Consider the following 13,355-nt stretch of genomic DNA (forward strand, 5'->3'; position numbering starts at 1 on the left):
CTAATCCCGGCTTTAAAACGCCAACGAGCATGTTGGCAACGAGTCTGCGGAGAGGGGCGGCATACAAATCTAATAAATATTGATCTAATAAATATTTAATTAATAATAATGATAACGATAATAATGTTCAAGCGAGCGACGGCCTGTCTCACACAAAACCTACCCCCAGCAACGTTTACGCCGGCCTCAAACTTCCCCCTCCCCTCCGCCCTTCTCCCGCCGCCATCTCGTTCAACCGCGGGGCGGAGAGACTCCCCCCGACCCCCCACCCCAACCCCAATTCAGCTTGCTCCGCCGCCAGCTGGGCCTCCGTGCCGCGCCGGATTGGCGAGGCCGCCTCTCCATTAAAGCGGGCCCAGCCAGTCGCCGGCCTCTCTTCCCCGCTGGGCGTGCGAGCGCTTCTGGCGAGGAGGAGGAGAGCCGCTCGCGGTGGGAGGAGGCTCCGGCGGTTGTCACAGAGGGGCGGCCGGCAGCTTGGCGGCTTCCCGAGGTGGGGGGGTATCGAGCCTCCCCCGCTCGCGACGTCTCCCGCCTGAGGGCATCGCTGGCGGCCGCCGCTTCAGGAGGTCCGCGCTTCTCCCCGCTTGGCTTGCTCGGCCTCCTCGATGCGCGGCGGCGGGGGGAGGAGGAGGCGGCGGCAGCGGCGGCGGTCACGACGCGGATTTCCCTCGCTGCCTGCGAGCTTCGGGAAGCCAGCAGCCGAGTGAGCCATCGGCCGGCTGCCTCTAAATCTGCCTGCCCGCGTCCGGGAGGTCCTGCGCCCTTACGCGCTCTGCCCCCTTCGCCTTTCTCGCCCGCCTCTCGCCGGTAAACTGTCTTCATGAGCCCCGAGGATGTCCGGGAAGCATTACAAAGGCCCCGAAGTGAGCTGCTGCATCAAGTATTTCATCTTCGGCTTCAACGTCATCTTCTGGGTAAGGCGTTCGTTTTATTTTATATTTTTATTTTATTGGGTTCTGGCTGAGGAAAGCGGGGTGCGTGATGGTGCGTAAAAGCGCGTGGCGTGGAGCGCGGCGAATCGCCCCTGGCAGGTTGAAGGCGTTTGGTGTTGTGTGTGTTTGTGTGTGTTGTCTTTGTGTGTCGGTACAGCGGAGGGTCCGGTTCGCCTGAAGGAAATCCCGACGGTTTCACGCGGTGCCTTTTTATTCCCTTCCAAATCTTCCCTCTGAGGGTTTTTTGGGAAAGCGACGCCCGGGTTGTGCTTTTTTAAAATCCTTTTGGCCAGGTAGACCTCGGGTGGGTAAGGTGTGGACCTTCTTGCCCCGATTTTAAGGCCTTTGTGGCTTCCAGTTATTTATTTATTTAAAAAAAATACGTTTGGAGAAAGCAAGATTCTACTCTTATCAAAAAGCCTTAGAAACTCTTTAAAAAAACCAAACCTGGTTATGCAATGCATAGAGAGGTGAAAAAGAGGTTTTCCACTAATTTCATGGAAGAGCCATAGAAGGGAACACAACTTACCAACCTTAATGCATATTTATGTATGTTTAGAGCAGTGTTTCCCCATCTTGGCAACTTGAAGATACTTGGACTTCAACTCCCAGAATTCCCCAGCCAGCGAATGCTGGCTGGGGAATTCTGGGAGTTGAAGTCCAGATATCTTCAAGTTGCCAAGGTTGGGAAACACTGGTTTAAAGTAAGAGAAGGTTAGAGGTAGAGTTCTTTTTTGGGGGGGACAAACATTTTTTGGGGTGGTGGGTATTTATTAACCTGCCACCTTCCAGATATGGTGGATAAGGTTAGCACTGATGAACTTACATTGTTGAATAGTGAAATGCCTGCAAGCCAAGAACCACTTAAGAATTCCACATGGATAATGTTATTGGAAATTATGTTGGTTGGAAATTGTGCATCTGAGGTTTATAGCTGATCAAAATCTTTGCAAATTGGACAGCCACAAGTTTAAATGATTACTGTATGTGGAGAGTCCAGGTTGGGAAATCAGATGCATGCCAAGCTTGTTACCTTCCTAGCTGACCTCTTTTAATTGGCTTCCTAGCTGTATGTTAAATTGGTGCTATGGGCTGAAATATCACACTACTTTCTCCCTCGCTTGTTCTGGATATATAGTAGTTTTGACTACCTCTTTACATTTACAAATATTTTAAAATATTAAAAACATATAGTATTTCCCCATTATTATTCCCTAAATTGGGTTGCTAGGAGAATAAACCATGCAAAATGTCTGAACTTGGATGTTGGTTGATGATAGACATGTAAGACCATTTTTTACCTTTAAAATTCTGGGAGTGGGGGTATGATAAGAAAATACACCAACATATCTGGAGACAGATTGGGAATGTGTGCCAAAACCAATTGTAGTAAATAATGTTTTGTTCAATGTTCTTGGCTTGTAAAAAAAACCATATTCCATGAAATCTGCTAGTGGCTGGTGCATTACATAAAAGACATAGATTTTGCATTAAGTAATCCTACATAGTGAAGGTGCACAGAATTGCACTTGAGTGATTGTGAAAGCAATCTGGACAAAGTTTTCCATTGCTGTCTGGAGAAATTCATTAAAAGCCGTTCCCCTGTTATTACATATTGAAATGAAGGAAGTGCCAAGTTTTGATTAGTTTTGGCATTCTGGTCAAAAGTTAATGGAAACGTGGCCAGTGGCCTATGACAAGAGAAAGGTGTTAATGTTGTTATTCAATTTGCTCATTGAGAAAAAGCCTTCAATCATCTAACAACTGGGCTCTTGTCCAGAAAAGCTTTTGCTTTTGTAAATGTGAATGTTTTGATATTGCAAGATTCTTGGCTTGTTAATGGGTCTCATCCTGGAAAATAAAACATAATGCTCCTATAAAGGCAGAGAAATGTATGGTTTTGCTAGAAGCCAAGGACTCTTGTCTTGTGAAAACCATAGTGAATTTACCAAAAGATTTCCACAAGTCTAAATGTCTTTGGCTGTTCACATCAGCTTTAAAGGACAGTATTAGCTATGATAGCAACCCTGCATTAAATTTATATTCTGATATGACTGTATTTAAAAAATGTCCTAGATTGAGTCTGAAATTGTTTTTGAGTCTGAACTTGTTTTTGAAGATTGTAGCTGTGCAATCCATTCTGAAGAAAGTGGTGCATTTAGAACTCCTAAACAATTCTGAGAAAATACTGTTGCATTTTGATTAGCACAAAAGCAGCTACATAGATGGATTTTTCTTCACGACAATCCTGTCCTTAACCTAGTTTTAACCTAGGCTCTGTGCTGGCCTGGACTTTGAAGGTTGACCATGATTATCACTCATCAGCATTGTTGCAAGGTATTGCAAGTCACTGAATAAATGGTCATTAAACAAGGATCATCATTAAACAAGGATATCCGGTCACAATTCAAAGTGTTGGTTATGACCTATAAAGCCCTTCATGGCACCGGACCAGAATATCTCCGGGACCGCCTTCTGCCGCATGAATCCCAGCGACCGGTTAGGTCCCACAGAGTTGGCCTTCTCCGGGTCCCGTCGACTAAACAATGTCGTCTGACGGGACCCAGGGGAAGAGCCTTCTCTGTGGTGGCTCTGACCCTCTGGAACCAGCTCCCTCCAGAGATTAGGATTGCCCCCACCCTCCTTGCCTTTCGTAAACTCCTTAAAACCCACCTCTGCCGTCAGGCATGGGGGAATTGAAACATCTCCCCCTTGCCCATGTAGTTTTGGTCTATGATTGATTGTGTGCTTGTTTTTTATATATATTGGGGTTGCTTTTATGGACTTTTAAACTTAAAACTGTAAATTAGATTGATAAATATTAGATTTGTTATTATGTACTGTTTTTGCCATTGTTGTGAGCCGCCCCGAGTCTGCGGAGAGGGGCGACATATAAATCCAATAAATCTAATCTAATCTAATCTGTATTTCAAATTCTTACACTTGTATTCCATTAATACCATACACCAGGGTGTCAAACTCAAGGTCCATGATGTGGTTAGATCTGGCCTGTGGGGCCACCCTGGAAACAGTGAAGGACTGGCCCGTAGCACTTCTGCCAGCGAAAACAGAGTTTGGGAGGTCTGTATACCGCCTTCCCAAGCTCCATTTTTACTGGCAAGTGCTCAGGCCACCACAGCGCCCGAACACGAGTGACGTCAAGCTGGCCATGCTCCCTTGGCCACTCGCCCCCAGGTCAAGTACAAGCCTTATGCAGCCCTCAATGAAAATGAGTTTGACACCCCTACCGTACATGATCAACAACTACCCTCCAAAAGCCAGTTCAGTCTAGTGTTTAAGTCATCAGCCTAGAAACTGGGAGACTGGAGTTCCAATCCAGGAGACTATGACTACTAGTCTGTCTTGCGTGCAAACCCAAGCGGGTGATTTTGGGCTAGTCACTCTTACACTTAAACAACACAATATAAGTCCAAGTAAATCAAACTTCTGTGAATCAGCCTGTCCACTTAGGAAGCAACACTAATTGACAATCAATTTCACATGCTGTTGTGCACATTCAACTTTGTACATAACAAAGTATTCAATGACAATATTTCATTCATTCAGATGATCTAGGATGTGTTGAGCGTTATTATTATTATTATTATTATTATTATTATTATTATTATTATTATGTCAGTACAACACAGTAAATGAGATCACTGCTGGATTTCGTATTTCATCACCAGTCGGGCGCTACCCAAGCACCTAGGACTGTGTGATGTAGCAGCGAATTATGTTTGCCGATCCCAGTAAAGCAGCCTTTTGCAATTGACAGGTGGAGATTTTGTCAATTCCGATGGTTTTCAAATGTCTGCTGAGATCCTTTGGCACTGCGCCCAGCGTGCCAAGTACCACTGGGACCACTTTCACTGGCTTATGCCAGAGGCGTTGCAGCTCTATTATTATTATTATTATTATTATTATTATTATTATTATTATTATTATTAACATTATTAACATTATTAACATTATTAACATTATTAACATTATTAACATTATTAACATTATTAACATTATTATTATTATTATTATTATTATTATTATTATTATTATTATTTATAGTTCCTAATCTGCTGAGACATTACTGATTGGCTTAGCTGCTGTGGTGTCAAGGAATAGATCAGAATGTAAATTACAAAGTTAACGAAGAGTCTCTGCTGTATCTACATAATTTCATCTGCATTCTGTAAGCTTGTTTAAATGCACAGTTCTTTTTATGTGCAAATTTTATTTGCGTTTAACCCGAGGCTAATGTAAATATTTAGATTTACTTCTTCAGGTATCCTTTGCTTCAGCATTACTAATGTACAGTTAATGAATATGACTCTGTAACTTGTGAGTTAGAGACAGGTCATCATGAATCTTATGGTGACTGTGGTTTGAGCTGTCTTCCTGCATGCTGCTTGTCTTGAAAGTCCTATAATGGTTATACAGTGGTACCTCTACTTACGAACTTTAATTCGTTCCATGATCATCTTCTTCAGTAGAAAAGTTTGTAAGAAGAAGCAATTCTTCCCATAGGAATCAATGAAAAAGCAAATAATGTGTGCGATTGGGGAAACCACAGGGAGGGTGGAGGCCCTGTTTCCTCCCATGAGATTCCTAGAGGAGGCCCCACGGAGGCTTCTCCCCACCTTTTCCTGCCCTGTGTCCTCCCAGGAGATTCCTAAAGAGGCCCCACGGAGGCTTCTCCCTGCCTTTTCTGGTCCTGTTTCCTCCCAGGAGATTCCTAGAGAGGCCCCACGGAGGCTTCTCCCTGCCTTTTCTGGTCCTGTTTCCTCCCAGGAGATTCCTAAAGAGGCCCCACGGAGGCTTCTCCCGGCCTTTTCTGGTCCTGTTTCCTCCCAGGAGATTCCTAAAGAGGCCCCACGGAGGCTTCTCCCTGCCTTTTCTGGTCCTGTTTCCTCCCAGGAGATTCCTAAAGAGGCCCCACGGAGGCTTCTCCCGGCCTTTTCTGGTCCTGTTTCCTCCCAGGAGATTCCTAGAGAGGCCCCACGGAGGCTTCTCCCTGCCTTTTCCGGCCCTGTTTCCTCCCAGGAGATTCGTAGAGAGGCCCCACGGAGGCTTCTTCCTGCCTTTTCCGGTTACAGTTTCGGAGGCTCGGGTTTGTAAGTGGAAAACGGTTCTTGAGAAGAGGCGGAAAAATCTTGAACCCCCGGTTCTTATCTAGAAAAGTTCGTAAGTAGAGGCGTTCTTAGGTAGAGGTACCACTGTATCTGCAGGGGCAGGGACACATTTGAATAGGTACATAATTTAATCCTAAACTCAAATGCTTGTGCGTATTTCACAAGTTGGAACATGCTATGTTTGTATTAATAATACTCCCTTTAAAACCTTAAAATGATTGTATTAGTCAGAGGATTGCATTCACCTCAAGTCACTTGCCCCCATGCTGAAAACATGATTAGAGGTTTTATTTGTATGCCCCAGCTACTAGAAAAATCAGACTGGCGTGTACAAGGAATAAATCTTGTGATTAGAAGCAGGGAAGGGTTTTACTTTGGCAGCGGTACCAGGTGACACATCCATGGTGTGTGCGTTGAATCACAATTGCACGTAGGTTGCCTTTTTAATTTAAGTTCAATTTTCTTTGTAAGTGCATAATACATTTATCTAAGAATTGATGTCTTTGCATTTTATTTTGGTTCTGTCGGGCTCTCTGGCTGACTCCTCCCAAAAATTCACAGGTACAAATTTCAGACACACACACGTTTGAAAATTCAAAACAATGTTCTTTATAAGGAAAATTCACTTAAACCAAGCCCTCTTTTGGTATAGCAAAGAGCACTCGTCTCCAAACAAACTGGTAATTTGTACAAGTCCCTTATCAGTCCTGTGATACTTAGCTTGCAGCTGTGAGGCAATTCACAGTCCTTCTTCTTTCACAAAGTGAAACACACTTTGCTCTGGTTTAGTTTCAAAGCGGGGAAAAATCAGCACACAAAAGGTCAAAGTCAGTGAGGCAGTCACAAAACACAACAATCAGATAATCCTTCACAATGGCCAAACCTACAGGCTGCTCTTTATAGCAGCCTCACTAATGACCACAGCCCCACCCAACCACAGGTGGCCTCATTTTCTTTGGTAATAATCTCTCAGTTGTTGCTGCCTATGCATCGCTCTCCTCATGCGTGGCTGTATCATTAACTCTTGTTCTGAATCCAAGGAGGAGAGAGATAATCGATCTCCTTCTGAGCTGTCTGCCACACTCTCCTCCTCCCTGTCACTCATGTCTTCTTGGTCAGAGGAGCCTTCATCAGCAGATTCCATCAGGAGCAAAACAGGCCTGTGGCATGTGGATGTCTCCCCCACATCCACAGTCCTTGGGGGCAGGAGCTGGGCCAGAGCTAACCACAACAATTTTACTACATTATGTTTAAAATTTGTTTAGAGGGAAAAAGCTTGCCTTTATAATGGAGAAGAAGACCAAGCATAGATCTGCTTGGGAAAGGGAGGAGCTTAATTGCCATTTTCCATGTCAGTCAAATGCTGACTGACGAAAAACAGGCACTTGAGTTATAATCACAATTGGGACCAGAATTTCTGTTGCTAAGCAGGGTGGTGGTTAAGTGAGTCATATCCAACTATGATCTCTTTTTTTTTTTTTGCTGTAGTTAGTGAATCATAGGGGTGCTAGGCAAATCTGGCTTCCCCCATCAACTTTGCTTGTTGAAACTGGCTGGGAAAGGTTGCACATGGTGACCATGTGACCTTGGGATACCAAAGCTATTGTAGAACATGCCAGTTGCTGTTGTGGTTAGCTCTGGCCCAGCTCCTGCCCCAAGGACTGTGGATGTGGGGGAGACATCCACATGCTGCAGGCCTGTTTTGCCCCCGGTGGAATCTGATGATGAAGGCTCCTCTGACCAAGAAGACAGGAGTGACAGGGAGGAGGAGAGTGTGGCAGACAGCTCAGAAGGAGATCAATTATCTAGCTCCTCCTCGGATTCAGAACAAGAGTTAATGATACAGCCACGCATGCGGAGAGCGATGCATAGGCAGCAACAACTGAGAGATTATTATCAAAGAAAATGAGGCCACCTGTGGTTGGGTGGAGCTGTGGTCATTAGTGAGGCTGCTATAAATAGCAGCCTGTGGGTTTGGCCATTGTGGAGGATTATCTGATCGTTGTGTTTCATGCCTGCTTTGCTGACTTTGACCTTTTGTGTGCTGATTCTGGTCCAATGCCATGAAGGGCTTTATAGGTCATAACCAATACTTTGAATTGTGACCGGAAAATGAACGGCAACCAATGCAGACTGCAGAGTGTTGGTGTAATATGAGCATACCTGGGGAATTATTTATTTATTATTTATTAATTGGATTTGTATGCCGCCCCTCTCCGAGGACTATCGCTGGCCTTAGAGAAACTAATTGAGAAAAGTCCTTATGCTTTTCTGTAGACAGATTAATGCTCGTACTTGCTTACATTGAAATATATTTTAATAAAACAGATTAGAGTGATAATTGCATTTGATTAGGGAAGCTGCAGTAGACATTCTTAGTGGTGATGAGTTGCTCAGCTACTTTCTAGATTTCAGCTGAATATATGAAATAATATTAAGGAATGCAGGATAACAGATTTGGAAGGGTCCTTAGAGGTCTTCTAGTCCAGTGTTTCCCAACCATGGCAACTTGAAGATACCTGGACTTCAACTCCCAGAATTCTCCAGCCAACAAATGCTGGCTCGGGAATTCTGGGAGTTGAAGTCCAGATATCTTCAAGTGGCCAAGGTTGGGAAACACTGTTCTAGTCCAACCATGTGCCTAAGCAAGAGACCTGGGACTTTACCATTTCAGACAAATTGCTGTCCAATTTCTTCTTAAAAACCTACTGGTGGAGCATTTACAACTTCTGGAGGCAAGTCATTCCATTGATTAATTGTTCTGTCAGAAAATTTCTCCTTATTTCTAGTTGGATCTCTCTGATAAATTTCCATCCGTTCCATCAGGTCCTTTGGAGCAGTGGTCCCCAACGTTTTTTTCACCAGGGACCAGTTTCAGCAAGACAATTTTTCTATGGCCCAGTGGGGGCGGAGAGGGGCGTGGTTGGGGGCGGGATTAAGCATGGGTGTGCTGGTCCTCCCCGCCCCTCTTTCCCGCCATCGTCCTGTGGCCGGCAGAACCTGCCTCCCAAGCCCTCTTGCCCAGCGGGAGCTAAGCGATGGAGAGAAGGGGTCAGGCTGGCCCTCCTGCCTCCCCCCAGCCAAAAACGCAAAAGCGCCCCACGGCAGAAGCCAAAAGAGGCTTGAGCCTCTCGGTCCTTCCCGCCCCTCTGTCCCATCCATCGTCCTGTGGCCGGCAGAACCTGCCTCCCGAGGCCTCTTGCCCGGCGGGAGGCGAAGTGCTGGAGGGAGGGGGTGGCGGCATGAGGGCCGGCAGCTGCTGACTCCACGGACCGGTGCAACATGCCCCGCGGCCCGGTACTGGTCCGCGGCCCAGTGGTTGGGGACCCCTGCTTTGGAGAATAGTTTGTCGCCCCTTCTGTGACAAATAACATGGTTACAGGATTTGGGGGTCAGCTTTCAGGATTTGACAAAAGGCATAGTGCAAAACACTTCTTGAATATTTATTTTGCTGTTTAGTTAAGTCAAATTGCATTTATTTTCCATTTCAGTACCATTCCATAGAATGGAGTTTTCATGCATATGTTCTGGGAGTGTGCTGAAGTTCAGAAGTTCTGGAAGGAAGTGCAGAAATAAATAAGATGTTAAACATTAAGTGGGTAATTACAAAAGAAATAGCGGTATTAGTTAAACAAAGAGAACTGAGAGATTTTAAAGAAATAAAAACTGCAGCACTGGAAAGCGCTCAAGAAGTAGTGGTATTGGGTTGGAAAGAGGCTAAAAAATGGACATTGCAGAATTGGTACCGGTACATGGTGGATCACATTCACTTTGGAATTATGGAAATAAGATTAAACAACTTTAATGAAAACAAACTGGAGAAACTGATAGAACGATGGGACAAGGTGAAAGATTATATGTTAAGTAAAATTTGCGACGAAATGGTGAAAAATAAACTCCAATCACTCTTTGAATTGTAAATAAATGCAAATAAAGGAAATAACAGAATATATACTTGTAAATATTTGAACCCCCGCAATTGGTGGTGGGGAATGTATGTTTAGTCGGGTGATGGGAGCACATGCACAGAGCACTGTTGTATGTTGTTTCTGTGTTATGTATGTGCAAAAACCAATAATATATATATATATATATATATATATATATATATATATATATATATATATATATATATACAGTATTCCATTTTACAACAGCACGAAGCTTGGAAACTTCAGCCTGATGATGGTGAATGTGATTTCACCGAAACGTCGCATAAACATGCAAAATATTACACAGGGCAAAACCCGAACTCAGAACAATCTACATATATATATATATATATTTAAAAGTAACATTCCATAGCAAGGTGACTTACATTTAGAGAAGCCAAGTCTACCTGCCCACTATTTTCATAACTGTTTTACTGGTAAACAGCAGGAAAGGAGAGAAAAAAAAACCCCCACAGCTTGAAATTTAAAATGAATGGCAAAGGGCCCTTTATTTTTTGGTTAATGTTATGCAGCTTGAATGATCTCTAATGGCATAGTGTGTGCTTTGTAATTTGGGTTTAAACTGTGTGTATACTGCTCTGTTGTACAAGCCTCTAAATTTTTCTATTTTGAGTTAGAAACATAGAAACATAGAAGTCTGACGGCAGAAAAAGACCTCATGGTCCATCTAGTTTGCCCTTATACTATTTTCTGTATTTTATCTTTGGATGGATATATGTTTATCCCAGGCATGTTTAAATTCAGTTACTGTGGATTTATCAACCACGTCTGCTGGAAGTTTGTTCCATGGATCTACTACTCTTTCAGTAAAATAATATTTTCTCATGTTGCTTCTGATCTTTCCCCCAACTAACTTCAGATTGTGTCCCCTTGTTCTTGTGTTCACTTTCTTATTAAAAACACTTCCCTCCTGGACCTTATTTAAGCCTTTAACATATTTAAATGTTTCGATCATGTCCCCCCTTTTCCTTCTGTCCTCCAGGCTATACAGATTGAGTTCATTAAGTCTTTCCTGATACGTTTTATGCTTAAGACCTTCTACCATTCTTGTAGCCCGTCTTTGGACCCGTTCAATTTTGTCAATATCTTTTTGTAGGTGAGGTCTCCAGAACTGAATACAGTATTCCAAATGTGGTCTCACCAGCGGTCTATGTAAGGGGATCACAATCTCCCTGTTCCTGCTTGTTATACCTCTAGCTATGCAGCCAAGCATCCTACTTGCTTTCCCTACCGAGTTGACAAAATATTTAAAAGTACTGGCTGGCACGCCTATCTCAGGCTGAAAGTACAAGGAGTCTCCTCTTCTGACTTCCCTGTGGTCAGGTAGATTAAGGGCCAGGCTGGTCCTCTTCAATTTGCTTCTCTGGATTTTTCATTTGGATGGATCAAAATTGTTCAGCCCATCTCAGAATCACCTGCCAGCATTGCTCATTAGTAAAAACACCTAATCACATTAGTAAAACAAGGCATATCTATGAGAGAATGGAGGAAATGTAATGGCACACAACCTTAAGATAGATCTAGATAAGCTGTTGACTTATCTATCCATCTTAAAGTTGCCAGCCATTGCATTTCTTCTGTCCTCCCATAGATAAGCATTGTTTTCTACCACTGTGCCTTATTTTGCTAGCTCAGGAGCCCCACTTTCTCCCATTCTTATGGGGAGCTTAGCTAACTCGTGTTCTGAACAGCTCATTTCTTGGCTACAAAAGGTGTCGTGTCTTTTTGATAAATTCAGGAGCTTCTGTAGCTTGTCATAATTTATTTATTGGATTTGTATGCCGCCCCGAGTCTACGGAGAGGGGTGGCATACAAATCCAATAAATAATAATAATAATAATAATAATAATAATAATAATAATAATAACAACAACATACAGTAATATAGTATCTGGAATAGATCCATAGAAGAGGAATGGATGGTTAAAATCGGTTTGCCCAAGTCAATCACTTAAGGACGTACAACAAAACATTTTAACATGTTCTTACGCTGGGTATCTCTGCATAGCATTGGAGATTTGCTTAATACAGTACAGCAGCAAAATTATTAAGATTTAATCATGCAGTTAAATGCGTTATGCAATGTGCATATTTTAGCAGGGCAGGGCGCTAAATGTCTCTTGGTACATACAACATTTGAATGCAGAGTGTGGGGAAAAACAACCCAAGTTATTGTTCGGTGCAGGAGATATACAATCCAATGTTACGTTACTCAAAGCATACTGAAAGGTCTAACCTGTCACCTTGTTATGATCATGGAGGATGCATGTGTTCACTTTCATTGGTTTGGTTGTTGTATGGAGTGGCAGCTGATACATTTTTCTCTAGTTATAAGCTGCGTGCTCGACTCTGACGGCGACTGGAGGCAATTCATTAGTGGCAAATGGGAATCTATGGTAACAGCAGTTTACTTGACAGCTACCCTGGTGTAAGATTTATGTGCCCTGGATTTTAAGAGCTGGGAAGTGCAATGGCTGAAAACTGAAGATTTACATGTGCGTACCCTAATTTGTCTGCCATTCCTTATTGTGTGCTTTTAGCTTCCCGTACATTGAAAGCTTCCTTTGAGGATTTTAACATTCAACTGCTGCTTTTAAGGCCACATAGGAAAATATTCTGAAATGATCTTGCAGAAGTCCTGGAGTTAAATCCCTTCTACTTTTCTTGGATTTCTTGCACAGATCCCCCAGGAGGTATACAAAAGCATGAAGGCATATTCTTGATATAGATCCGAAGTTCCTTGTTTGCCTCCTGTCTATGATAAAGATGAGATCAGTCAGTCGGACTGGTTCTAAAGGCCAAACGATTCTGTTATTGCATTGCATACTAAGCCATGGTTTATTCTGGCTTGTCAACATTTACTTCTCTCCCCTCAATAGGTAGAACCAAATATGGATTCCCCCCCCTAAATATGTTACGGAGTTGGGGAAGTTTTAATGGGAACAATAGTAGCGTAGCCAGTTCTTTACAATTTCCTGAAATGAATGAAGGACAAACATGGGCGTGCAGGCGGCGAAATATTGCCAGATAAAGGGGTTCCTGGAAGAAAGATTCATCTTCCTGTTTTTGAGAATCAATGGAATGAGTTTGTTTTTCTTGCTAAAGGAGGAGAGAATTGTTTGCTTTGGTAGATAATGCCCGGTATACAACTAATGTTTCTGATGTGAAGGGAAACCCAAGAGAAAATAAAATAAAGTAAAGGAGTTGTTTCCCCACCAATATATGAAATGTGTACAAGCGCTATGAATTAGGAAGGCCTTTTTTGTTTGGAATTTTGCTAGTACTTTTGATAAGACAACTTGGAGCCTCTGTTCAATATTTGTAAAGTAGATTATTATTAT

At 43.1% G+C, this 13,355-nt stretch overlaps 1 protein-coding gene across 1 annotated transcript in view; it reads left to right on the forward strand.

The window, feature by feature from the left end:
* Nucleotides 1-373: 373 nt before the first annotated feature.
* TSPAN5 (tetraspanin 5) overlaps nucleotides 374-13,355 on the forward strand; it is a 78,842-nt gene continuing 65,860 nt past the window's right edge. The window contains exon 1 of the mRNA XM_070757994.1: nucleotides 374-914. Within this exon, the coding sequence (XP_070614095.1) occupies nucleotides 834-914 (81 nt within the window). The 5' untranslated portion in view covers nucleotides 374-833. The remainder of the gene's footprint in view (nucleotides 915-13,355) is intronic.

The sequence above is a fragment of the Erythrolamprus reginae genome, chromosome 7, assembly GCF_031021105.1.
Source record: "Erythrolamprus reginae isolate rEryReg1 chromosome 7, rEryReg1.hap1, whole genome shotgun sequence".
Taxonomy (NCBI): domain Eukaryota; kingdom Metazoa; phylum Chordata; class Lepidosauria; order Squamata; family Dipsadidae; genus Erythrolamprus; species Erythrolamprus reginae.